Consider the following 27,430-nt stretch of genomic DNA (forward strand, 5'->3'; position numbering starts at 1 on the left):
TTACAGGCAAACAAAGAGGGGAGCTAAAAAAAAAAAAAGTTGGCTCCTTTCCTTTCTAGGCCACGAGTGACTCCCAGAAGCATGTGTAGGCAGTTAGGCTAGCAGATTATTTTTTGCCAGCTAATAAATTCCACGGAGTTATTAGCAACATTCTTGCTGCTCAGGCCGCTTGCATATTGTGCTTCATAGCAGCAGAAACCAACTGAAGGGCTCTTGAAGAACTCGGATTCTGTACTCAGAAAAGACAGGAGTCTGCTATCAGCATAAACTGTGCAAAAGAAGGACATTTTATTTTTCCCTCCACAGGGTAAGGCAGGCAAGAGCTACACAAAACCACTGAAACACTACAAAGTAATGGAAGTGCAGTTTAAGACAGACACACACTGAACCCCACCTCCGAAACCCTTCTTGAAACCCACCGTGTTCACAAAGCCTTGTTAACGTCTACCTTCATTCCTCAACCCTCCTCTGTTGCTTCTCTTCCAAGCTCATCTCTGCAACAATGAGGACTAGCCACTCTGTTTTGAACGGACGGTGAACACCCGAGGTTTTCAACCCCCTGCCTGTGTGCCACAACGATCGATGGGTATCTAAACATAGACCCACCTATGCAGCTGTGTATAGAGAATTGGTAAGGATGAGCATTATGAGACTTCAGCTCCCATCAGGGACGATGGAATCCGTCCACCCGCAACATCCAGAGGGTCCCAGGATTCCCCACTGTAGCACATAAATCAGCCAGCCCGGTCCGTGCAAGATTCAGCTTGCTCTCACTTAGCACAAGATCCTGATAACTGGCGCATTCCCCACAACCACCACCAAATGAAAAACAGGCAAGTTTCAGCCTTCACACCCTAGGAGTGAAATGGCCCAGGCTTTGAGAGGAGGCTGTCCCAGTGTGTCTGCATCTGGAGCATGAACTCATGCAGAGACGCAGAGGGCACCCTCCCCTCTGAACTGGTCGTTCGGGCTCCCTGCTTTTGATTCCCTTTAACGGATTGGCTTCTTGCAGTGTATTTATGTGTAGGTGCAAAATGGCAATGGCTGAACCACTGGTTTTGGGCCCCAGACTCTTATGCTTGCTTCTCAGCAGCATCGGAGATCTGATTCAGAGTGCTCTTGCTGGGCTTCTTCTTCTTCACCATCTCCTCTCCCTCGTTTATCTCCTTCTTTGCTTTCCCGGTCATGCCTGGACTTCCCGCCACCAAGGCTTGGGCTGCCTCTTCCCCCTCGCCTTCTGCCTTCTTTTTCTTCGCTGATTTGACTGAGACCTTCGCCAGTTTGGATACCGCCGCGCTCTCCTCCGGGGCCTCACCCTCGTCCATGGGATCTTCTGGGGCCAACATTTCCATCTCCGGGCTCTCTGTTTCCATCTCGGTGCCTGCCGACGGCCGGAAGGGCCCCACGATCCAGTTCAAGGGCGTTTTTTGGACGATGTGCTCCACCAGCGTCTCCAGGGCCTCCTGCGCCTGGGCGATTTTGTCCCGGCTCTGCGCCAGGAGGCTGGAGGGCAAGTCCTGGAAGGACGAAGCCGATGCGAAAGAAGCGTGAAGCTGGGAGACGTTGCCGAGGGCTTGGGCCACCCTCTCGCGGAGGTTGCTGGGCAGGCCTTCGATGGTGGATACCAACTGAGTATAGACCGGTCCGAGGTCCTGGGTGACAAAGCGAAGCATAGCCAGGGTACCTGATTCAACCTGCCAGGGCGAAACAACACAATCACAGAGGGGAGGTTGCTTAAAGAGCCCTTTGCTGTTTGCATCATGGGGGAGTGGCTTAAAGAGCCTTTTCCGGTTTGCATCATGGGGGAGTGGCTTAAAGAGCCTTTTCTGGTTTGCATCATGGGGGAGTGGCTTAAAGAGCCCTTTGCTGTTTGTATCATGGGGGAGTGGCTTAAAGAGCCTTTTCCGGTTTGCCTCATGGGGGAGTGGCTTAAAGAGCCTTTTCCGGTTTGCATCATGGGGGAGTGGCTTAAAGAGCCTTTTCTGGTTTGCATCATGGGGGAGTGGCTTAAAGAGCCCTTTGCTGTTTGTATCATGGGGGAGTGGCTTAAAGAGCCTTTTCCGGTTTGCATCATGGGGGAGTGGCTTAAAGAGCCCTTTGCTGTTTGTATCATGGGGGAGTGGCTTAAAGAGCCTTTTCTGGTTTGCATCATGGGGGAGTGGCTTAAAGAGCCTTTTCTGGTTTGCATCATGGGGGGAGGTTGCTTAAAGAGCCCTTTGCTGTTTGCATCATGGGGGAGTGGCTTAAAGAGCCTTTTCCGGTTCGCATCATGGGGGAGTGGCTTAAAGAGCCTTTTCTGGTTTGCATCATGGGGGAGTGGCTTAAAGAGCCCTTTGCTGTTTGTATCATGGGAGAGTGGCTTAAAGAGCCTTTTCCGGTTTGCATCATGGGGGAGTGGCTTAAAGAGCCCTTTGCTGTTTGTATCATGGGGGAGTGGCTTAAAGAGCCTTTTCTGGTTTGCATCATGGGGGAGTGGCTTAAAGAGCCTTTTCTGGTTTGCATCATGGGGGGAGTGGCTTAAAGAGCCCTTTGCTGTTTGCATCATGGGGGAGTGGCTTAAAGAGCCCCTTGCTGTTTGCATCATGGGGGGAGTGGCTTAAAGAGCCCCTTGCTGTTAGCACAATTCAAATATAAGGTTATATCCAACTGCATACTACTTAGAGTAGACCCGCTGCAGTTGATGAGCACGACTAACTTGTAGTTCCCCTCAATTTAAAAAACCAACAGCAGCTTTTGAAGCGATACAGAGACGAGAGGTACCTCTGGCTTTGTGCCTCCGGCTACGGCCTGCCTCTCTTCTGGCTGTGCCTGGGTCCACTCAAGCAAGAGCTGGTTCAGCTTCTCCTGAGCCTCTTGGAGCCGCTTCCCAATGCCTTGCTTCGCGGCTTCAACCTGCCAAGGCAAGTGGGGCGCAAAAAGTCAGAAAGTGAGGACGTGGGGGGAGGAGACAAGGGATGCTGACAATGGAAGACAATAACTTTTGCATTTTTACACTGCTTCTCTCTAAGTGAGAGATAAAACAAGATTATGAAACGAAGCAAAAACATGGAGGGGAGATAAAACGGATGTCAACAATAAATGCGGAAAGTTTTAGTGCAATGTGTGTCAGTGTCATGTTTTGTATAACGTATACGTTATTAATTTCATCATTTCTATACCACATTATATGTTGTAAGAAAAATCAAAGTGGTTTACAAAACATTCAAACATCAAATACAACAATCCAGAATAAAACATAGCTGAAAAAATTCAAATATGTCTATATACATAAACAAGCCTACCTAGAACGGTACGTGTTCACCATGTACATTCGGTTTTAAAATCTGCTGCTCTTTTCCCATTTTTTTACACCCACTGAATTAATGTCTGCTTGTAATTGCTATTTGTTACTGAGCATTTTATTTTAGTTATTAAATCTGTATACAGCCCTTCATCCGCAGATCTCGGGGCGGTCCACAACATAAAAAATACAATATAAAAGCAGAAAATACATGATAAAAACAAAAACAACTCACAAAATTTTATGTAAGCCACATATCTATACGTGGTGGGCATAAGTAAAATTAGGGTGAACGGCAACAAAATGTTGCAGTGTGTGGAATTGCTTCTGTCTGCGTCCAGGATACTCCATTCTGATCCACCCAATTTTCTGTGTTTCTCTCCCCCCGCTTTCCATCGTTGTTCTGTGGCCGCTTGACATACTCATTCTTTACTGGAATGACAACTAGGGAGAGTGCCCTAGTGCTCAGGCCCAGCTTCTTGGTTTCCCATAAACACCAGGCTGGCCTTTGTGAGAAGGAGACGATGGACCATTGGCCCGATCTAGCAGGACTCTTCTTATTGGCCAATATTGCTGGCTCATTTTTGCTGGGAGTTATAGAATCCTAGAATTGCAGAGTTGGAAGGGACCTCAAGGGTCATCTAGCCCAACCCTTGCAATGCAGGGATCTTTTGCCCAACACGGGGCTTGAACCCACAACCCTGAGATTTAAGAGTTTTGTGGCTCTACTGACTGAGCTGTCCCAGGGATAAATGACACTCAGCAGTGGTGCTTTCGGAGAGTGCTCTTTTGCTCAGATCCTGCTTCTTGCATGTGGTTGGCCACTGTGAGATCAGGACACTGGACTAGGTGGGCTGTTGGCCTGATCCAGCAGCCTCCTCTTATATTCAGAATCTGCTTCCTGCAGAGACCCACCAGATGCCCTTAGGGACAGCGCAAGAACTTGGGTGTGTGGCATCCATAGTGTTGTGGAAGAGGGAGAGAACGGTGGTACAATGGCATTGAGGTAGTTGGGTTATGCCTGCTAAGTATGAACGCCCCGGACTCACCAAGTTGATCACCAGCTGGAGCTGAGAAAGCGTATTCTGAGTGTTCTCCCTGATGAGATGCAGCTTGAGCAGGGAATGCAGGTAAGCACGACGGCGGACTTTGCTCGAGAGCGACCCCAGGCGGACGAAGTAACTCTGCTGCTTCCTCTGTTCTTCCAAGGAGGATTCTCCGAAACCTTGCACCTCCGTGGCCAGCTTGACTGCAACCAATATGAACAGATAAACATCAGCGTGGGGGGGGGGAAGATGGGTGAATCTGGAAGGTTGGGGGGCTTCCCCCCCAAAAAAATTACTTGTACATTGCAGGGGGGTTGGACAAGATGACTCCTGGGGCCCCTTCCAACTCCACAATTCTATTATCTGCAGAACTTGGGAACCCCCCCTCAAGCCTGCTAATACCCATCCTTTTGTGTGTGCAAGAGGTACCATTTTGGCTCCATAAGCAACTGGTGTGTATAAACATTACTGCAGTTGTGGAACCAGAGCACAGCCGTCATGCCTCGTGGTGGCCACTTCTCCTTCTCCTCCTCCATGATTTTGTTTGTGAGCTGAAATATACTGAGTCTTGTAGTGATTTCATGCTCTTTATTGTAAAGCAATGAATGAAACTTTCCCCAAGCATCTGCTATATATACATTACTAGCTGGCCCTGCCACGCATTGCTGTGGCATTGATGATTCACTTCATTCAGGAGCCTGATTGGCTGCTCCTGCAGGCCAATCAGGTCACTGATTCACTTCCACCTGGAGCTGGATTGGGTGGCTCCTGCAGACCAATCAGACTGCTGCATTCTGGATCCTATTGTTCTAGGATTCAGCTCAGTACATAGCATGAGCCCACACGCTAAACCAGGCATGTCAAACCTGCGGCCCTCCAGATGTTTTGGACTACAATTCCCATCTTCCCCAACCACTGGTCCTGCTAGCTAGGGATCATGGGAGTTGTAGGCCAAAACATCTGGAGGGCTGCAGGTCTGTCCCCGGAGCTTGCCCCACCCCCAAGAGAAGAGACATGACAACAATGTATGGGTTTAAATGAGCCCACAACTTTATTTAATTTCAGGTGTAGGAACCTTGGCTTAGGCCTTGGAAGGTATCCCTCGCATACCCGACGGGCTGAGGGTGCGCAGGGCAACCAGGTGTTATGGGAAGGGACTGTAAAGCGTGAACTTACCCAGCATGCCCCCCCACTTCACCTAGCCGGGAGTTTGACCTATGTGCCGCCCCTGTAGGGCCGGTGACTCCCGCAATCATCCCTTTAACGGGCCCTGCAAACGCCGCCACAAGGGAGTGCATCAATATGCTGCCCCCCGCCTCACAGATAAGACTATAGAATACCAACCAAGGCCTAAAACCGCCACTCGAGGCCCACTGGCAGAGGAAGAGGAGTGCAGGAGGGGGCGCACCACCCCTGGCAGCGCAATCCCGGCAGGGTTACATCGCTTCATAGCTGCCAAGTTTTCCCTTTTCTCGCGAGGAAGCCTATTCAGCATAAGGGAAAATCCCTTAAAAAAAGGGATAACTTGGCAGCTATGCATCGCTTTTACCCCTCGAGTCGACTGCCATCTTTAGTGACATCGATAAAATCAATTACCTGTTGTAAACCAAGAAATCTTTAACTAAAAATAGGTTTTTTAAAAACCCAATTACCTGCTGTCTAGCTCAAACAAATCTTTTATGTTTAACACAGCGAAATTTGCACTAAAGGCCTCTCAACTCAGGTAAGCCCTAGAGTCTTGTTCCCTGAGTTTTATAAGGTTTTAATCATGTGCTATAACATGTTTTTGATACCTGTTTGGCTTTGTTTTGTTTGTTCGTGGCTACAACCTGTATTTGGCTGAGCAATTAATAATAATAATAATAATAATAATAATAATAATAATAATAATAATAATAATTTATTATTTATACCCCATCCATCTGGCTGGGCTCCCCCAGCCACTCTGGGCGGCTTCCAACAAAACACTAAAATACAGCAATCCATCAAACATTAAAAGCTTCCCTAAACAGGGCTGCCTTGAGATGTCTTCTAAAGGTCTGGTAATTGTTGTTCTCTTTGACCTCTACTGGGAGGGCATTCCACAGGGTGGGTGCCACTACCGAGAAGGCCCTCTGCCTGGTTCCCTGTAACTTGGCTTCTCGTAGCGAGGGAACCGCTATGAATAAACTTTGGCTTAGGCCAGGAACATCCAACAGGTAGATCGTGATCTACCGGTAGATCACTGGACGTCTTGTGATAGATCACTGGCTCTCCCCCAAAGAAGCTGACTCCCCTAAATAAAGCTCAACATTTTTGCCCTGTACCCCAAAGAAACAGGGCTTTCCTAAAAATGGGCCTTCCTAAAAAAAGCTCAACAATTTTGACCTGAACCCCCAAAAGGGGGTAGATCACCGCCATTTTTAACTGTGAGTAGATCACAGTCTCTTGGGAGTTGGCCACCCTGGCTTCGGCTATGTTCACACCATACATCTAAAGCACAAGGAAACCACATGGCTTCCTCCATGGAATTATGGGAGGTGTAGTTTCTCAAAGTTGCTGAGAGCTGTTCGAAGACCCCCATAATCCTGACCGAACCACAGTTCCCAAAGTGTCAGCCAATGTTGCTGAGCACCAAAGCCCATTCTCACCTAGCTCCTCGTCAGTCATCGGCAGGTAATGGTCCACCATATCCTCTGTCTTGCCCAACATGGCGTCCACACCGCTGCTCAGCGCCTGCTTCAGGAGGCTGGTCATCTCAATGCCTTCCTGGACAGGCCCGCAGGTCTTGACTTGGCCAGCCACAAGTTCCCTCGTGTCTTGCGCAGCTTGGAGGGCGGTGTTGACTACCGACTTGGTCAACTCCACGCTGTCCTGGGCCGTCTCCTTGCTCAGGTTGACGACGTCGGCCACCCTATGAGTCACCAGCTCCTTCGCCTCGTTTGCGGCATTCACTGCGGTGTTGACAGTGGAGCTCACCACCGATTTGGTCAAGTTGACACTGTCCTGGACAATGTCCTTGGTGAGATCGACAGCTTCAGATACTCTGTGCGACCAGAGTTGCTTGGCCCCGGAAGCAGCATCCTTGGCTACATTGACCGTGGAAGAGATGACCGTTTTGGTTATGGTGACACCGTCTTCAATCACCTAGAAAGGAAAGGAGGCAGACCAAAGGTCAACACAGTATTACTACTACTACTACATTTATACCCCACCTTTCTTCTGAGGAGCCCAAGGTACTGCCACAGACTGGTTGGATGCAAAGAAACGGTGGGGGGAACCAGCTGGGGAACCCTCAAGAGAAGAAAGCTCAGAGCCCAGGGAGTAGTGGTGGGACAACAATGAGTGGTCAGAAGGAGAAGACTGGGAAGAAATGTGTCAGAAGTGGAAGAGGCAACAGGGCTTAGTGAGCAAGGGAGTCCAGAATCAGTGGCAGAAGCTGAACCAGCAGAGCAGAGGAGAGATACTTCAGCTGGTGAAGAGGCTCCCCTTCCCTCTGGTCTCCCAGCACCAGGAGAGGCATGAAGAGGGCAGGGGAGAAGTTAGTTTCATGGAGGCACAGTCTCAGATTGCATGGGGGGGGAATCCCTGCAGAGGATGGGGGGGAGGTGGGGACTTCCAGTCTCAGCAACTGCTTCAGGGGGGGGGGATATTTGCCAGAGATGGGTCACTGTGCTCATTAGGCCTGACACTCCTGTGCAGATCCTGTTTTTTGCCAATAAAGAGTTAACTCCAACTTCCTCAGTGTGATTTATTGCTGGCTTGCTCCTGTCAGGTGCATGGTTTGCCTGTCTCCATTTCATCTTCACAACAACCCTGCGAGGTAGGTTAGGCTGAAAGATTTTGACTGGCCTATGGTCACCCAGTGAGCTTCATGGCTGAGCAGGGATTTGAGCCCTGGTCTCTCGGTCCTTGCCCAATGCTCTAACAGCTATACCACATTACATGCAGTGCAAAGGAGCTGAATAATACCATATTAACTCTGGGCACCAGATCAGCACCATAGATCTAAAGCGCAACATTTAAAGCTGGTGACCTCCCCACCAAAGAATCTCAAGAACTGTGATTTGCTAAAGTATACTGGGAATTGTAGATCTGTCAGGGGAAAACTACAGCATGCAGACTACTTCAGTCTAATTTGAATGGCAGAAATACTGATTAACAGCTTAAAAAGCCAGTGTGGCGTAGGGGACTAGGAGGACCTGGGAGAGACCAAGGTTCAGATCTCCCCACTTGGCCTTGAAGCTCACTGGGTCACCTGGAGTGGCCAGTTGCTGCCTCTCAGCCTGGCCTACCCTTCAGGATTGTTGTGAGGATGAGAATGTAGAGGAGAACCATGTACGGCACCTTGGGTTATTAGACTCTGGCCCCACCCATGACTGGCCTGCCTAGGACAATAGCTCAATCAGTAGAGCGTGAGACTTTTCAGTTTCAGAATTGTGGGTTTGAGCCCCACATTGGGCAAAATATTCCTGCATTGCAGGGGGTTGGGCTAGATGACCCTTCGGGGGGCTCCCTTCTAACTCTGCAGTTCTGTGATTCTGCTATTGTACTTGTACCTGATGGGCCGGCTGGTGAAGGATAGGGAGAGTCTCTTCTAGCTGGTCCAGCCCTTTGCAAGCATATTGATTCACAGCAGCAACTGATAGAAGGAAGGAAGGCAGATCACACAAAATCAGTGTGTGTTAAAACACACACACACACACACACACACACACACACACACACACACACACACATTGTTATTATCGTTTAAAAGCAAACATTTCCAAGGCAGGAAAATAACAAAACCAAGATCAAAACCCCACGGAAAACAACAATCTATATCCGCTGAGGGATATAGTTCAGTGGTAGACCATGAGACTCTTAATCTCAGGGCTGTGGGTTCAAGAACCATGAAGGGTGAAAGATTCCTGCATTGCAGGGGGTTGGACTAGATAATGCTTATTATCTCTTCCTACTCCAGGGCTTTTTTTCCCCCAGTCAGAACTCACCAGAACTTGGTTCTGGCATCTCTCGGGTGGGTACCATTGCCATTCTAAGAGAACGAGCGAGGTGCTCATGCTGAGTTCCGGCACCTCTTTTTCTATAAAAATAGCACCATTAACTCTATAATTTTATACAGGCCTTGCAGGACATCTTCGGGAGAAGAAAAGGCTAAGGAGTAGACCCTACACAAATCTAGAGCCTCTATACCAGGCATCCCCAAACTGCGGCCCTCCAGATGTTTTGGCCTACAACTCCCACGATCCCTAGCTAACAGGACCAGTGGTCAGGGATGATGGGAATTGTAGTCCAAAACATCTGGAGGGCCGAAGTTTGGCTTGCACTCCAGTGCTGCTAATGCAGCAAAAAAAACAGTTTGACTTCACCTCCAAAGGTGAACTCTGTTGTCTCCCAAGACAGACAGATGCCAAGCAGAAAATAATATCAATTTTTAAAAATAAATAAAACTACATCAACATAAAATACATATGAGATGGCACAAAAAAACCCCTACAAAAAGTCATGCGGATTAGAAACATTTTCAAACCCACTCAGAAGGTGAAAAGAACTAGCCACCACTGAGAAATTTATGTCTCTCAGACCCAAATTCTCAAAGTCTGGCTCTGATTTTGAGTGCTGGAAATGCACCAGGCATATCTTCCTGGAAAAAAACAAAGTTGACTAATAGATTGCCTTTTATTATTCTGTTTGCAAATGCAGGTAAGGTCTGCTTGCATGGCTAGAATCATAGAATCATAGAATCATAGAGTTGGAAGAGACCACAAGGGCCATCCAGTCCAACCCCCTGCCAAGCAGGAAACACCATCAAAGCATTCTTGACATATGCCTGTCAAGCCTCTGCTTAAAGACCTCCAGAGAAGGAGACTCCACCACACTCCTTGGTAGCAAATTCCACTGCCGAACAGCTCTTACTGTCAGGAAGTTCTTCCTAATGTTTAGGTGGAACATTTAGGCTAAAGCAGGAGCTCTGCAATAGGTTGGGCATGGGCGTAGGTAGCCAAGATTTTTGGGGGGTGGGGGGAGAGCATCAGATTGCTATGTATTTTTATTTATTTTTATTGCCTGGGGGGCAGCTGCTACACCCATGAGCTCAGGTTTAGCAAAGTTGGTCCCAATTTGTTTGTGAGGGAGTTGAGGCTGCGCAAAGAGCTCTCCTTTAATGCAAGTGCTCGAGTATTGCAAAGTGTGTTTTAAGCACAGCTGGGTACCTTTTAAAGCAGGCATCCCCAAACTTCGGCCCTCCAGATGTTTTGGACTACAATTCCCATCATCCCTGACCATTGGTCCTGTTAGCTAGGGATCATGGGAGTTGTAGGCCAAAACATCAGGAGGGCCGCAGTTTGGGAATGCCTGTTTTAAAGGAACACTTTTGCTTTTTGATAAAAGCATAGCACTGCAAAGACAGAAGCCGTAAAATGGGGTACCTTCAGCTCATAGGCAGGTCTGGAACTGGCACAGCCTTCTGGATGAAATTCTGCTTGCCCCCCCAATGCAGGCAGAACCACCGGGGCAAAGGCTGCCTTCAGCACCCCACAAAGAGTTCTCCTATATACACACCACAACTTCCCCCCATTTCGTGGCATTCAAGGACTCACTTTGGGGCTCAAGATGGCCAAGAAGCGGCTGGGCGCCCCCGATGGCACTACCGACAGCCACAGCCGCCACCATCTCCGCCACGCTGCAGGCAGAATTGATGATGGGGTAATTCTCCTTGGCGTAGTTATACAGAGATTGGCAAATGTCGTAGGTGGAGCTGACTAGGGGGAGGCTGGTCACTCTGGTCACGACATTCTGGAAGAGGGTGGAGAACGGTGAGAGTGTTATAGCACAGTGGCAAATTCAAGAAGGGCGCAGAGCCCCCTCGCAAAGTTTTATTTACTCCATTTATTTATTAAATTTATTAAATTTCACCTGAAAATCACAGGGGGGGTTGTTGCACTTATAGATCAGCGGGGAGGGTAGCTGGTCAAAGCAGGGGGGGGACCAACTGGTTTCTTCAGCAGCCTGACTCAAACACACCTCATCTCGGCCTCTTGGAATCCCACCTCTTCTGCCTCTAATTCTGGACTGCTCTCTGCCACCTGCTCACTAAACCCTGTTACCTCTTCTGCTTCTGACATATCTTCCTCCCAGTCTGCTCCCTCTTCCCCTTCTGACCATTCATCATTGTTCTACCATCAGTCCCTGGCCTCCTAGCCTGCTTCCTTTGGGGGTTCCCCAGCTGATTTCTCCCACCACTCTTCTGCATCCAGCCGGCTAAGTCCAGCTGGTGAAGAGTCTCAGGTGTCTCCCCGTGCTGCTGTGACAAGCTCCCTCCCCCCACCCCGGTCTCATAAACAAGGAGAGGCATGAAGAGTGCGGAGAAGTTAGCTTCTTGCAGGAGCAGTCTCAGATTGCTTGGGGGGAAATCCTGGCTTTGGAGAGGTGCGGACCCTCAGTCTCAGCAACTGCTTCATGGGGGCAAAACCTGCTGAAGATGGGCTTGCTGTGATCATTGGCCTTGACAGTCCTGCGCAGATCCTGTTGTTGCTAATAATGAGTTAACTCCAAATTGCTTGATGTGATCTGCTGGCTTGCTCCTGTCAATAGACCAGCCTCTGCTGGCATTCGTAGCAAGGGCATTTCAACAGGGCACTTCAACAGGGATAGTCACTTACCGTTGTGTGTGGAGCCTCTTGGCCATCTCCTTTGACATCAGTGGCCATGGCAAAGTCAAACACACCTGCAAGGCGGAGGGGACAAAGAATGGAAAGGTGATCAGGATCGGTGATGGGTTTTGCTTTTTGCTATTAACATGGGCTGTATACCTGAGTGAGTGCTTAAGGAATGCTAGCTCTGACCTCTCGGCCTGATGACCACCAACAAAGGCCTCTTCCAAAGTGACAGTATGATGTAGTGGTTAGAGCATTCGATGAGGCCCAGGGAGTTCCAGGGTTCAAACTCCCTCGCAGCCCAACCTACTATCCTGAGATTTCTGGAGGGGGGAAGTGTAAAAGGTAAATTCAACTCAGAATCTCAGGAAAAACCAGCAAGGCCCTCAGCCTACAGCCAATGCCAACAGTTTAGAAGAGAGAGGTGACCAGCTACATGACCAAATACATCAGATACGCACAGACCTCCACAATATAAAAAATTTCCTAGCAGTAACAAACATGGGCATAGGCGGGGGGCAGGAGGGGGCAATTGCCCCCCCTAGAAGCAAAAGGCTGAGGGGCGCAGCGTGGCAGCCCCAGGCTCCCGCTCCCGGTGCGAAGCTCCAGAGGTGCGCGGGGAGCGTAAGCGGAGGAGTGCTAAGCAGGAGTGGGGAGCGTAAGCGGAGGAGGCAGCCACAGGCTCGCGTTCCCCGCGCGCCTCTGGAGCTTTGCTCCGGGAGCAGGAGCCTGGGGGCGCCTCCTCAGAAGAGCTGGGAGGCGCAGGCCACGTAGCCCCACCCACATTCCCACTGTGGCTCCTCCCTTCCCGCCCCTTGATCCTGGGTACGCCCCTGGTAACAAATGGCCTACTCCTGACACTTGTGGAGAATTTCAAACAGGCAAAAAGAGCCACAGATCAGTATTATAATACTATTTCCGGCTCTGTCACACTTATGGAAATGGAGAATAACAATAAGATGGAGGAGAAGGTTCTGGATTCGGAGGAAGAAAATGTACTGTGGGATTTGATTCTGGAAAAAAAATTGGAAATGAAAGAGGAGATGCTCAACCCTAATGGAAAAACATTAATCTTGGAGGAGAAGACTGCTGAACCAACAGAAAGGGACTTTGAACCAAGAGATTTAAACTGTGAAAAATATAAGGAAGAAGAAGAAAAGGAGGAGGAGGAGGAGGAGGAGGAGGAGGAGGAAGAAGAAGAAGAAGAAGAAGAAGAAGAAGAAGAAGAAGAAGAAGAAGAAGAAGAAGAAGAAGAAGAAGAAGAAGAAGAAGAAGATCACTGTTCCACCGGTGGGAGGGGAGGAACAGGGATTGGACTTGATTCGAAAGTCCCCCAAAAAAGGGGAAAATCAGAAAGGTTGCCGTCCCAGTGAGAGTGGGAGGGAAGGATGTAGGTTGGGGACAGAAAGAAAAGGAGACTGAAGATAAAAAGTTGGGAATGCAGCAGGGGGAGAAGCGGGCTGAGCAAGGGTTGGATTGGGACAGAGTAGGAGTGTGGTGAAGGTGGAATATTGATTTATTTTTTATTGAGTGGATAAAGACGGTCTGAACCCGGAAAGTTTTAAGGAGCTAGCTGAAATTTCTGGAGACACCAATTCCAAGGGGAAGGGGGGGATGAATTAGTTCAAAGACGGGATTAAAGAAGAAGATATAGAAAAGGATCTATGGATATTTTGGGGTAGTGAATAATGTTTTTGAAATTGTATAAAAGTTAAGGGAATTTTGATAATACAGGAGAGGAATTAAGAGGATTTTCTGTAAGGATAAATGTGTAAGAATTAAGAATCAAGGCTTAAAATATGAGATATGATGTTAAATTAAGATATTTGGAAACTGCAAAATTTAGATAGCAAAAAATGAGCTCAAAAGGGTGATGTGAGGAAGTCCGTAGAGTTAAGAAACAAGAATGGAGAATGTATCTTTTTTCCTTTTCTTTTCTTTTTGTAAAATTAAAAAAATATATATATACAAAAAAAAAAAAGAGTCACAGATCAGACTCCGGACTCAGACGCTAGAATCCACATACCATGCAAAAAGAACTCACACAAAAGAAAACCGGAACCCAGGATGAAGAAAACTAAAAAACATCAAAAAAATTAAGCCGTCGAGAAGAACCCAACATATCAGTAAAAAACAGTGGCAGAAACTCTTCAACTTATTATCATCACCTCTTATACAGTATCCACAAAAAAATCCAAAGTGCAATGCACTAAAGAGATCGACAAGAAAGACTCACCAAAGACCAAACCCTCCCCCATATGTGAAAATAATTCTCCAAGTACGCTCAAAGAAATAAACCCCTCCACGGCTGCTCTTCCCTTGTGTTCGCCCGGCCTGACAAAAGCAATCAAACCACACTTGGATGCTCCCATCTTGAACCCACTTAGGGCCCCTGCCGTAACTGTAAACAGAAGTAAGTTGGGGATTTCTAACATAGACGGGAACTCGCTGGAATTCAAAGCCCCTTGTATAAAGAAAAAATGGAGCCTGGTTCTAAGCCCAGAAAAGATCGTATTCACGAACTATCCAAAGGCCTGGTTGTAGAGGAATGTTTTTGCCTGGTGCCTAAAGATATGCTATGAAAGTGCAAGGCGAGTGCCTCCCTGGGGAGAGTATTATACAAACAGGGAGCCACTGCAGAAAAGGCCCCGTTCTTGTGTTGCCACCTCTCACAGAGACACACAATGAAGGGCCTCAGAGGATGATTGCAGGGTGTGGATCAGTTCATAAGATACCGGTAGCCTTATCCTCCTTAATGGCTAATGCGAATAAAGTTTATTATTATTATCATCATTATCCTCCTTAAATATGTCTAATCCTCTTTTAAAGCCGTCTGAGTTGGTGGCTATGGTTACATGTCCTTTTGACACTCCACCCCACACCCGGTGATCCTCCCAAGCACAGTTGGTGCCCAGAACTGGACACAGTACTCCAGGTGAGGTCTGACCAGAGCAGAATACAGTGGTACTATTACTTCCCTAGATGTAGAGGCTATACTCCTATTGATGCAGCCCAGAATTGCATTGGCTTTTTTAGCTGCTGCATCACACTGCTGACTCATGTCAAGTTTGTGGTCTACCAAGACTCCTAGATCCTTTTCACATGTACTGCTCTCAATCAGGGTGCACCTATCCTGTTGCCACAGTGACCAACCAGGTTTCCCCTAGGGATGCTGCAAAACAGGAGATGAATGCAACAGTACTCTGCCTGCTCCTGGTTCCCTATCTGGCAGTTCCTTTAACGCCCTTTCGGTGCTGTTATGTACTAGGCTTGGATCCTAGAACAATAGGCAAGTAGGATCCTAGAATGCAACAACTGATTGGCCTGAAGGAAAAGACCAATCAGGCCCCAGGAGGGAAGCAGAATCAGCCAATCAGACGGGACTCATTGTGTATAAAAGCCTGAGGTTTGGGAGGAATTCATTCACTGTTTTACAAGCTGCAATAAGTAGCATGAAGTCACTACAGGACTCCAAGTATATTTCAGGTGCTTAGGCAAATATGTTTTCTTTTATGAAACCTGACATTCCAGGTCCTTGTCCAGCATTCTGACCACACTGCCTTTCAAAATTTCTGCTCTAATACATCCTTTGCCTCTGGGTCCATGAGATGCAGCTAAGCCACACATAGGCAACCTTGGCTCTCCAGATGTTTTGGAACTACAATTCCCATCATCCCTGACCACCGGCCCTGTTAGCTAGGGATCATGGGAGTTGTAGTTCCAAAACATCCGGAGAGTCAAGGCTGCCTATGCCTGAGCTAAGCTCATTCCTTTCCACTCCTCCGTCCTACCTGGAAATGCTGGGGATCGAAGATGGGGCCTTCAACATGCAAGGCAGATGCTCTGCCACTGCCCTCCCTTGTCGAGAAATATAAATATTTGCACGTGTCCAACAGAAGCACCAATAAAGCTACAACTCAGGACCAGAGAAAACACCCAAACAAGGAAAATGACACAACAGCTGATGTAATATTATTTCTCATTAAGGGTCCAAAATGGAAGAAAACACACACCACTATCCCATTCAAATCAAATAGAATAAAAAGTTATTGTAAGGGTGACTCCCTACAGGGAGCCAGCCCCCATCATCCTGACGTCCACCTCGCCTAGCACAGGGAGCAGCAGTGGGTCTGAAACAGCCAGGGGGGAGGGGAAAGACTCGGAGGGAGAGAGAAGCCAGCGTGCGAACAATGGGGAGGCTCAGGGGAGGAGAGATGCAGGCAAGGGCTCAAGGATGCTGGAGAGCCCTTCCACTGACAGGGAGGAGACTGAGAGGGCATCGCTCCTTCTGGCGCAAGAGTTAAGGAGAGCACCGTGACGCAGGTCAAGGGGGAGGCATTTTGGGGTGCCCCGACTACTTTGCTGGCCTAACAACAGACGTACGCCATTGCCGGATTCTGATTCGGAATGAGAGGTCATGTTTTAAGCTGTCTCTGCACTGTAAATACCTTGCAAATAAAAGTCTATAAAGACAAACTGGACTCAAGCGGAGTTACTCTAGAGTAGCCACAACGACCCTCTGACAGTTATCATAATGCTTTATTATGTTTTATATGTTGGAAGTCCCCCAGAGTGGCTGGGGCATCCCAGCCAGATGGGCAGGGTACAAATAATTTATTATTATTATTATTATTATTATTATTATTATTATTATTATTAATCAGATGGGGACTCTCCCAGATGACTTGTTTATTGAATGTTTATCCCAAGTTGTCCTACAAAGTTTGCATGAAGGTTATATGATGTAACTGTTTGGTGAGTAATCACTCTGAGATGTTTACACAGATATTCCTATTAGTTCACAGTCCCCTGTGCATTTTGCCATTGTTTTATGGGCTTGGGGGTGGGTAGAAATGGGCTTGTTCTGCAAGAATGCCACATCCACTTTCAATGACGCAAACTAAATTTCCTGCTGTATGAAGTTCAGACAAAGAGAAATTAATAAAATTGTTTTTCAGCACTGCTCTTGAGGTACTATATGATTTTGTAATAGCACCCACAAATTTATTTCTCAGATGAGGCAATTTCAGAAAATTTAGATGCAACAGCCACTCCAGCTAGTCAAATGCTTTATGCAAGTCCAGCGTGATCAAAACCAACTGATTACTATGCCTTTTGCTCTGCTGTCCTACTATTCAGAAATCTGTGGGCTAGATCCAATGATATATGTCACCCTGGTATCAACTGGGCTGATGATACTAGTGGTAATGTTATTCAGTCTAGAGGTGAGAATAGCAGTAATCTCCTTTTGATTCAGATTAAGTAAATATATTGGTCAATATTATTCTAGGTTTCTGCCAGATGTTAGCATTATTGTGATTCTAGGATTCAATGTAGCCCTTGGCCCTATTGGTAAAACCTCTGATTTTGTCCAGTTTATGGAATATCCCGATATTCTGCCAAAGGTTTTTATTTTCTCCATAATTTTTGGAATTGTACCTTCTGGTTTTGTAATAAATAAAAGGATATCATCCGCAAATAATACAACTTTGTAATTATCTTTGTTGTGCTTTACAAACACTTTTCGTATGTTCTTTTTAAATATTTCGATGTTTTAAAATCTTAGCCATTCCCCCCCCCCTTGCATAGCTGCTTTCAGGGCATCCCCGATCGTATATGTGGGAATGACTCTCCTCCCCTCCCCCGACTTGAACTTCAAAGTACATCTATCATCGTCTCCATCTAAAGCATCAAGCAAATGTGTGCTTGTCTTATCTGACCTGGACATCTGTCCATCTTTTGTGCCTTGGAGCTTTTTTGCTCCGTCACCTGATCCAACACGGGGGCGATTGGGCAATGCAATTGTGTAACCTCATAATGATATTTTGTTTTCCTCAGGGACATGAACGAGATGGGTGGATGGCTGGTAGATGGCTGTAGGCAGGTGAAGCTTGTCGTAACAAAATGTGGCCTGTTCAACCTTGCTCCCTCCACCTGTACTACACAAACACACACGACACTGTTCCTCTAATCCATGTTGCCCAGTCATTCCATTTGCTCTTGAAGAGAGACACACCTGTTTAGACAAGCATTCCCCTGAACTGCACTTGTGGTTTCATTGTTTCAACTGATTTTTTTTTTTTAAAAAAAACATATTCTAACTAAGTTTGTCATAGGTATGAGCTTTCGTGTGCATGCACACTTCTTCAGATACACTGAAACAGAAGTCACCAGACCCTTATGTATAGTCAGAGGGTGGGGAGGGGTATTACTCAGAAGGGTGGTGGGAATTCATAAGGGCCTGGTGACTTCTGTTTCAGCGTATCTGAAGAAGTGTGCATGCACACGAAAGCTCATACCTATGACAAACTTAGTCTCTAAGGTGCTACTGGAAGGAAATTTATTTTTATTTTTTGTTTTGTTTTGACTACGTCAGACCAACACGGCTACCTACCTGTAACTATTCTAACTGTTATGCCTCTTGTTTGTTTATTTCACTGTCTATTTTTATTAAGCATGTTTTAATGTTTGAATTTAATTTTAATTATACATATATGCATTTATTGAGAGCATTTGCACCCCACTGTTCAGCCAAGTCCCCAGACCGACTCACAGGCAATGAATTAAAAACAAGGCAGGCCCTGCCTGCAGACTTACAATCTTAAAACAACAACAGCAACCCACAACCCACAAGGGAAAGGTGACAGGAAGAGGGGGAAATCAAATGCAATATATTGCATATTTTATTGTAAACTTACTCAGAAACCATTTTGGCATAGAAGGGGTCTACAAATGAAACCAGAGCAGAGCCCTGCTGGATCAGACCAAGGGACCATCTAGTCTAGTCCAGCATCCTGTTCTCCCCCCAGGGGTCAACTGGATGTCTTTCTGAGAAGCCCACAAGCTGGCGATGAAGTCCCTAGCTCTCTCCTGATCTTATTTCTGAGCAACTGGTATCCAACTATGTTGTTTTCCTGTGCATATTTTACATCGTAAGCCACTTCAGAGCAGGGACCTATCTTGGTTTTTTAAAAAAAATAAAAATAATCTTTTAATTAATTTTTCTGTTTTTACAATTTAACGTACTCATTTCTACATCCTTAAGATATCAATGATTTCCCTCCTTCTCTTTCCAGGGTTCATTTTGTATATCATAAATCCCTGCATATTTTACAAAAACTATACCATTCAGTAGTCCATTATTGCATCCATCAAAACTTATTTACATTGTTGAATTTATCTTAATGCTGCCACCATTTTCAGCTGTACACAGTTCACCCCCCATATATTCAATAAATGTTTCTAGACTATGTTATTCTTGTTCTCTTATTCTATACATTAAGTCTGCAAGTTGTACATATTCTGTCAGTTTAAGTTGCCATTCTTCTTTGGTTGGGACCTCGCTTTCTTTCCATTTTGGTGCTAACAAAACACGGGCCGCAGTAGTGGCATACATAAATAACCTTTTTTTGACACTTGGGAATTACAGTCTGAATTATCCTAACAGAAAGGACTCTGGGTTTTTTTGGAAAGTACTTTTAAACTTTTTTCAATTCATTATGGATCATTTCCCAATACTCTTTTACCCTTTTACAAGTCCACCACCTATGAAAGAACCTTTGCATATCCAGCACTTCTCTGATTCAGTCTTATACATCTTAGCATCAGGGACCTGTCAAACCAGTTTGGTACTTTTTTTGTAACACACCTTGCACATAATAAGTGCGTGCTGCAAGTGGGGACTGCAACCAAGTGTTGCAGTGTGGTGCTCTGTGCTTCAAGATTCCAGACACTCCAATCCATTATCCCTCCTCTCCATTTTCCATTCCTTCTCCCCACCCCACCCCCACCAGTCAGCCACCATCCCATGGCCACTGAGCCTGCACAGTCCTCATTGGACTGTTTGGGGGGCTGCCCCACCAAGGCTTAATGCCTCCCCTAAATATTATTTGCACTCTTTGGGGTTCCCTCAAGCCTGCCGAAATGTGAGCATGCATCCTCGTGCCCCTTGCTTGTCTAGATGCGGGGATAAGGAGCTCCCTCTGTGTGTAGAAACTCGACTCCTGAAACATTTACATTAATTGCTCTGTGCATTTTTGCATCTGGCCGTGCCCACCTTTAGCAGGTGGCGCCCAGAATATTGTCAAAGTTTCCCCATGCCTAGGTTTCAGCAAAGGGCAAGGTCTTGCATTCGGCGGAGGAGCTGGGAAGGATTCAAGGATGGTCAACAGGCTAGTGGAATTAGTGGACATCCCTTCCCTTCACTGGACCTTGAGCCCAAATCCACCCACTTAAAAGCAGCCAGTTCCTCATTACACACTTGGCAGCTGACACAACCTATGGCACACCTTGTGGGGATAGGAAGATAATGATAGCTTTTGATGGAATGTTGGCTGTAAGGATCTGAAAGGCACCCACGCATCTTTGCGGTGGGCGAATAATTAGGTCCAGGGTGTCCTTCCAGAATGTGCATTCCATACCCGCCATGTAAAGGATCCGTCCCCTTGCCTTGTCATTCTCTGGGACCCACAAGGCGGCTCAACCACCAGAAATAAGACAAAACGAACAGGAATGCTAGGGTATCTGAAGAAGTGTGCATGCACACGAAAGCTCACACCTATGACAAACTTAGTTGGTCTCTAAGGTGCTACTGGAAGGATTTTTTATTTTTATTAGGAATGCTAGGTAGGGATAGACCTTTGGACCTCCAGGTGTTGCTAAACCACAACTCCCATCCTCCTTGGCCATTGGTCATGCTTGCTGGGGCTGATGGGAGTTGGAGTCCAACAACAGGAATCATAGAATCATAGAATCGGAAGAGACCACAAGGGCCATCCAGTCCAACCCCCTGCCAAGCAGGAAACACCATCAAAGCATTCCTGACAGATGGCTGTCAAGCTTCTGCTTAAAGACCTCCAAAGAAGGAGAGTCCACCACACTCCCTGGCAGCAAGTTCCACTGTCGAACAGCTCTTACTGTCAGGAAGTTCTTCCTAATGTTTAGGTGGAATCTTCTTTCTTGTAGCTTGAATCCATTGCTCCGTGCCCGCTTCTCTGGAGCAGCAGAAAACAACCTTTCACCCTCTTCTTTATGACATCCTTTTATATATTTGAACATGGCTATCATATCACCCCTTAACCTTCTCTTCTCCAGGCTAAACATACCCAGCTCCCTAAGCCACTCTTTCCCCATCCCTGATGCATACGGAAGCTTACAGGCATATCTCCATTCGGGCCAGCCCTACTATTAGGGAGAGCAGGGGTGGAGGACCTTTGTCCCTCCATATGTTGCTCTGCAATGACAACTCATCATCACCCCTGGGCATTGTCCAATGTGTGCCAGGATGATGGGAGTTCAGCAGTGTCTGGAGGGGCAAAGGTTCACCACACCTGTCCTCAGGTTAACTAGCAGCCCATGCTGTGAAAACAATAGTCTGGTGGGCACCTTAAAAACAGGCAAATTTCTTCTAGCACAAGCTTTTGCTCATGCTACCAAAGTCTTACACTAAACAGTGTTTCTCAAACTTGGGTCTCCAGCTGTTGCTGGACTGCAACTCCCATCATCCCTTGCTAGCTGGGCTGATGTAGTCCAACAACAGCTGGAGACCCAAGTTTGAGAAACACTGTGCTAAGTTGTAGGGGGAACCTTTGTGTCCCCCAGATGCTACAAATCCCATCATCCTTGATCATTGGCCCTGCTTGCCAGGGCTGATGGGAATTGTAGTTCAGCAACATCTGGAGGGACAAAGGCTCCCCACACCTGTATTCAAGTCATGAGGTGTGGATCAGGGATAGAGAATCTGAACCTGTGGTCCTCCAGATGTTGTTAAGTCGACGGTTCCTATCATCCCTGATCACTGGCTATTCTGACTGGGGCTGATGGGAGTTGGAGTCCAGTAACATCTGGAGGGGCCGCTGGTTCCCCATCCTAGCTGTAGCAAGAAAAGGATGCAAGCCATTCAGAATGTTCTAAGCTGCTTTGCCAAAGTATGGATTTTAAAGGTTGAAGGTTCAAAAGAGTGTATAGTGCCAGAAACGTGAAAGAATGTATTCGAAATGGAAATCCTCCAAAATTCTGCCCTAAAATGAATTTAATACCTGCTGAGTTCACCTGGCAATTATGGAAACCACTTTAGGGTGTAGTTCAGAGATTCCTGACCTAATTCTGTGAACTTCAATGAACTCATCTAGTAGTTCATCCCAAGGACTTGATTTAGGTCCCATGACACCACTTGAAAGACCCCCCCCCCAACCCACATACAACACTCAGCAAACATCAGATAGTGGGGAGGTGGGGAAGGGGATAGGAGATGATAATATATTCATAGAACCATAGAATTCTAGAGCTGGAAGGGACCCTCAGGGCCATCAAGTCCAACCCCTTGCAATGCAGGAATCACAGCTGAAGAATTCCTGACAGATGGCCATCCAATCTCTGCTTAAAAACCCGCAACCATCTTCTGAGATTGTCAGTTCCACTGTCAAACTGCTCTTACTGTCAGGAGGTTCATCCTAATGTTTACCTGGAATCTCATTTATGGTCATTTGAATCCATTAGTTTGGATCCTGCCCAAACTTGCTTGCTCCATATTTCATGACAGCCCTTCAGATATTTTATGGTGGCTAGCCTACCACCCCTCAAGTCTTCTCTTCTCCAGCTTAAACATCCCCAACTCCCTCAAGCGTTCCTAATAAAGCTTGATTCCGGACCAGTTTGTCGATATCCTTCTCAAACTGAGCTGCCCAGAACTGGACACAGGACTCCAGGTGGGGTCTGACCAAGGCAGAATAGAGTGGTCCTATTATTTCCCCGGATCTAAGGAAGTAGGCCTAAGCGAGAGAGGATCTTCCCGATTTCTGGACTAATTTCTGGTTTTAAAAGTTCAAAACCAAACCAACCCTTTGAATTGGGCTCAGCGACCAACCAATGGCAGGAGCTGGTCACCTCAGTGGAAACCAGAATATTATATTCCAGTTACATCAACCTAGCAGTGGAATTCTACAACTGGCTTCCATTTTCTCCGAATGTGTTTCAAAGGCATTGCATCTCTAGACTGAGTTGCAGTAGTCTTAAACTGGATGTTCCTGAGACATGAGTGAGGATACAAATATCAAAGGATGCTTGTGTAGTATTGGGGACTGCTCTAGTTTGCGCGCGCACACACACACCCTGCATGCCTGCTAAAACACAATCCCCATTAGGGGCGCTGCCAGGCATTTCAAAGATCTCAGCCACAGACCCACAACACCAATTTGCAAAGCGCTTCTTTGGGAGAGATCTGGGGAAATGCTGTTTTTTTTTAAAAAAATGTTAAACAGGCACAAAAAGTTATTCAAAGCTTAAGCTAACCCTCCTGGTTCTCTCAGACGCCACTGAAATGTCGTCCCATTTCTCTTTACCTATTTGGCATAATTATATCTCACCACATTATTTTCTGGGCTGCCATTACAGTTTCTACCCCAGATTCCCTTCGAAGGAAGAGGTTCTTCCCCTCTCCATTTCTCCTCCCAACAACCCTGCAAGGTAGGTTATGCCGAGAGACAGAGGCTGCCCCCCCCCAAAGTGAGCTTCATTAGGCCGCCTCCCTAACCCCATCCCAGCACAATACGCCACCAGCAGCCTCACCTGCTCTTTATGATCCTTCCTCTTGGCTCTGGAAAAGTCCTGTGCAAGGCGGACGCACTTGAAATCTTCTAATATAGCTAATTGCCAGAGACATGTGATGGGTGGAAGAGGAGGCACTCAGCCAGGGAGTTTCCCACAGCTTCCCAGGAGCAACAACAGCAGGGGGAGGCATTGCAACATCTGTAGGAATCGCAGCAGCAATGCATTGCAAAACTTCCAGTGTGGTTTGCTCATGGCAGAAGTTGCCTAGACTTTGAAACTAGGTGAGAGGGGACAGATCCCAGAATCGTCCAGTAGGAGGAGTCCCCACACCCCAAACAAGGCCATATACAGGTGAAACTCGGAAAATTAGAATATCGTCGAAAAGTGCATTTATTTCAGTAATGCAACTTTATGATTTTTTTCTTTTTCTTTTAATTTTTACAAATGCTTTCTTTTGGAAATCCCACAGCAATAAAACAAATAGTTACAATAATAAAAATAATAAATAAATAAAATTTATTTAATAATAAAATAATAAATAAATAAAAATAATAAAATAATAAATAATAAATTTATTTAAAATAATAAATAAATAAAAATACAAAAAAAACATCACTATTCCATTTCATTAATTGCATTCCATTTATAATTGACCTGCCTAACGACAAATAATTACAATTACAATAAATAAAGGCTTGACATATCTTGCTTTGCATGCCCTGCATCAGGCATCCCCAACCTGTGGCCCTCCAGATGTTTTGGCCTACAACTCCTATGGTCCCTAGCTAACAGGACCAGTGGTTGGGGAAGATGGGAATTGTAGTCCAAAACATCTGGAGGGCCGAAGTTTGGGGGTGCCTGCCCTGCATCTATCTCATATATTGGTTTCACCTTTTAAGTTGCATTACTGAAATAAATGCACTTTTTGACAATATTCTAATTTTCGAGTTTCACCCGTAAATGGGATAAAAGGTAAAGGGACCCCTGACCATTAGGTCCAGTCATGACTGACTCTGGGGTTGCGGCGCTCATCTTGCTCTACTGGCCGAGGGAGCCGGCATACAGCTTCCGGGTCATGCGGCCAGCATGACAAAGCCGCTTCTGGTGAACCAGAGCAGCACATGGAAACGCCGTTTACCTTCCCGCCGTAGCAGTACCTATTTATCTACTTTGACGTGCTTTCGAACTGCTAGGTTGGCAGGAGCTGGGACTGAGCAACAGGAGCTCACCCCGTTGTGGGGATTCGAACCGCCGACCTTAATCCGGGTCAATTACCTATGGAAGCCCTTTTTGTTAGGGCTAGGCAATCTTGGTTTTAGAGAGAGTAGACTTTACCTGTTGCAAACACAGGCAGAGAGGAATGCTTGCCGGGGAGGAAATAATAATGTTGTTTGTTGCAGGAAATAGCTAACCTGAATAGAAAATGATTTCTTGTTCTATTCAAACTAACAAGGCTACAGAAAAAAAGAAGGCAGCTGTGCTTGTTCCTCTGTTCCCTCAAAAGATGAGAGCTCTCATCTTCAGGGGTGTGTGTGTGTGTGAGTGTGTGAGAGAGAGAGAGAGAGAGAGGCAGGAGGCAGGGAATCGAGCAGTCCCTTATCGGTCAACTCATGCAAACCCCACCTCTGAAAGCTGAGTTTCACCCAAAGCTCCAACAAAAATGGGCAGGTGCAGATGAAAGTGAAGGGAGAGTCGAAAGCACACAGCCACCCTGATTCCTGTTTGTTAAAGGTGCTGGGAACCATAGTTCTGTGGTAGGGTTGCCAGACTCAATAGAGGACAGGACTTCTGTGCCTTTAATTGCCCTGCTCTCTTTAAAGAGAAACCAGCAGACCCTTTAAAGAGAAACCAGCAGACCCTTTACAGTGGTACCTCTACTTACGAATAACTCTATTTACGAATGGAGCTCCGTCCGCCATCTTGGATGCGGTTTAAATAGGATTTTTTCTACTTACAAATTTTTAGATAGGATTTTTTCTACTTAACGAATTTTTTCTCCCAATGCATTCCTATGGGATTCGACTTACAATTTTTTTCTACTTACAAATGTGCATTTGGAACGCATTAAATTCGTAAGTAGAGGTACCACTGTATTTAATTTCCCAGCAAAGGGTCTGCTGGTTTCTCTTTAAGGTTTCCAGACTCAAAAGAGAGCAGTGCAATTAAAGGCACAGAAGTCCTGTCCTCTACAGTATTGAGCCTGGCAACCCTATCTCTGAGGGGCAAACAACAGCTTCCAGGGATCTTTTCATGTGTCAAAGGTATGCTTTACTGTAAAAAAGAAAAAAGGGGGGAAAGGTAAAGGACCCCTGGATGGTTAAGTCCAGTCCAAGGCGACTATGGGGTTGCGGTGCTCATCTCGCTTTCAGGCCGAGGGAGCCGGCGTTTGCCCGCAGACAGCTTTCCGGGTCACCGTTCGGCAAGCCCAAGAGGCTCAGTGGTTTAGACCACAGCGCTACCCGCATCCCCTCTATAACTTTATGGTGTGTTTGCAGCCCTTGATTTGAGGCAGGGCGGGGGGGGGGGTCACCAATGATCAACCTCAGGACCCTGCTGTCAGTGGTGAGAACATGCGCCCTGTTATAATGATCACCTTTTATTTAACAATATACATATATATACTGCTTGGTTGTGAACAAACAAAACCTCTAAGCTGTTTAGAAAAATATAAAGCAAAATATTAAAATTATTGATAAGAATCCAGCTTAAAAATAGGTACTTCAAATCATTTAAAAGATCGTTTAACATCAAAAGCAGCTAAAAAAGAGAGATAAAGCACATGTCTGGATAAGCTTGCCTGAACAAAAAAAAGTTTTATGCAGGGTGCTGCAAAAAGTAAACAATTGATTTCTTACAAGTGTGGGTTGGAGGGAGGTGCATTTTTAATTCATGTTTCGAGGATTGCTAGATATGGGGTGGAGCATCAAAAGGATGGATAATGATGGCCACCAACTTGGATGGCTTTAAAAAGGTTTGCACACATTCCTGGAGGATAAGCCTGTCAATTGCTGCTAGCTACAATGACCGTGTTCTCCTTCCACCATGGGAGGCAGTAATGTCCTGAATGCCTGTTTCTGGGAATCATAGAATCATAGAGTTGGAAGAGACCACAAGGGCCATCCAGTCCAACCCCCTGCCGAGCAGGAATCACAAGTTTGGATTCTGCTTGTGGGCTTCCAAATGGAGCATCTGTTTTGGAAGTCTGGTAGTTGTTTTTTCCTTTGTCATCTGACAGGAGGGCGTTCCACGGAGCAGGTGCCACTACCGAGAAGGCCCTTTGCCTGGTTCCCTGTAACCTCACTTCTTGCAGGGAGGGAACCGCCAGAAAGCTCTCGGAGCTGGAGCTCAGTGTCCGGGCTGAACGATGGGGTGGAGACGCTCCTTCAGGTCTACTGGTCCGAGGCCATTTAGGGATTTCAAGGTCAGCACCAACACTTTGAATTGTGCTCGGAAACATACTGGGAGCCAGTGTAGGTCTTTCAGGACCGGTGTTATATGGTCTCGGCGGCCGCTCCCAGTCAGCAGTCTAGCTGCCACATTCTGGGTTAATTGCCTTCAAAGGTAGCCCCACATAGAGTGCATTGCAGTAGTCCAAGCGGGAGATAACCAGAGCATGCACTTCTTTCTACCCTGACTTTTGGACCTCAAAGGGGCTCCTGAGGCAGCTGATCCCCCCCCCCCGCAAATAAACAGACATAAATCTCACTATATACGTGTGTGTGTGTGTGTGTGTGTGTGTGTGTGTGTGTGTACACAAATAATCATTTTCTTAAAAGCCAAGAACAGAACCAGAAAGGGTCATGAAAACATAAACATAAACTTTAATCTACCTGGGTGGTTCCAAAAATTATGAACATCTCTTGGTTATAGGAGTCTCTGGAGTGCTGGAGCCATGATCCTTCGCCTTAACACTCTTTCGA

General features: G+C 46.5%; 1 protein-coding gene across 1 annotated transcript; it reads right to left on the minus strand.

Moving 5' to 3' along the window:
• Nucleotides 1-258: 258 nt before the first annotated feature.
• Nucleotides 259-23,677, minus strand: LOC118087346 (perilipin-3). Its single transcript, XM_035119904.2, has 8 exons — nucleotides 23,529-23,677; nucleotides 11,970-12,034; nucleotides 10,908-11,103; nucleotides 8,865-8,947; nucleotides 6,957-7,452; nucleotides 4,330-4,529; nucleotides 2,761-2,892; nucleotides 259-1,694 (listed from the first exon to the last, which is right to left on the minus strand). The coding sequence occupies exons 2-8, from the start codon at nucleotides 12,015-12,017 to the stop codon at nucleotides 1,074-1,076; spliced, it is 1,776 nt and encodes a 591-aa protein (XP_034975795.1). The 5' UTR covers nucleotides 12,018-12,034; nucleotides 23,529-23,677; the 3' UTR covers nucleotides 259-1,073.
• Nucleotides 23,678-27,430: the final 3,753 nt, after the last annotated feature.

Source organism: Zootoca vivipara, chromosome 6 (genome assembly GCF_963506605.1).
Source record: "Zootoca vivipara chromosome 6, rZooViv1.1, whole genome shotgun sequence".
NCBI classification, from domain to species: Eukaryota; Metazoa; Chordata; class Lepidosauria; order Squamata; family Lacertidae; genus Zootoca; species Zootoca vivipara.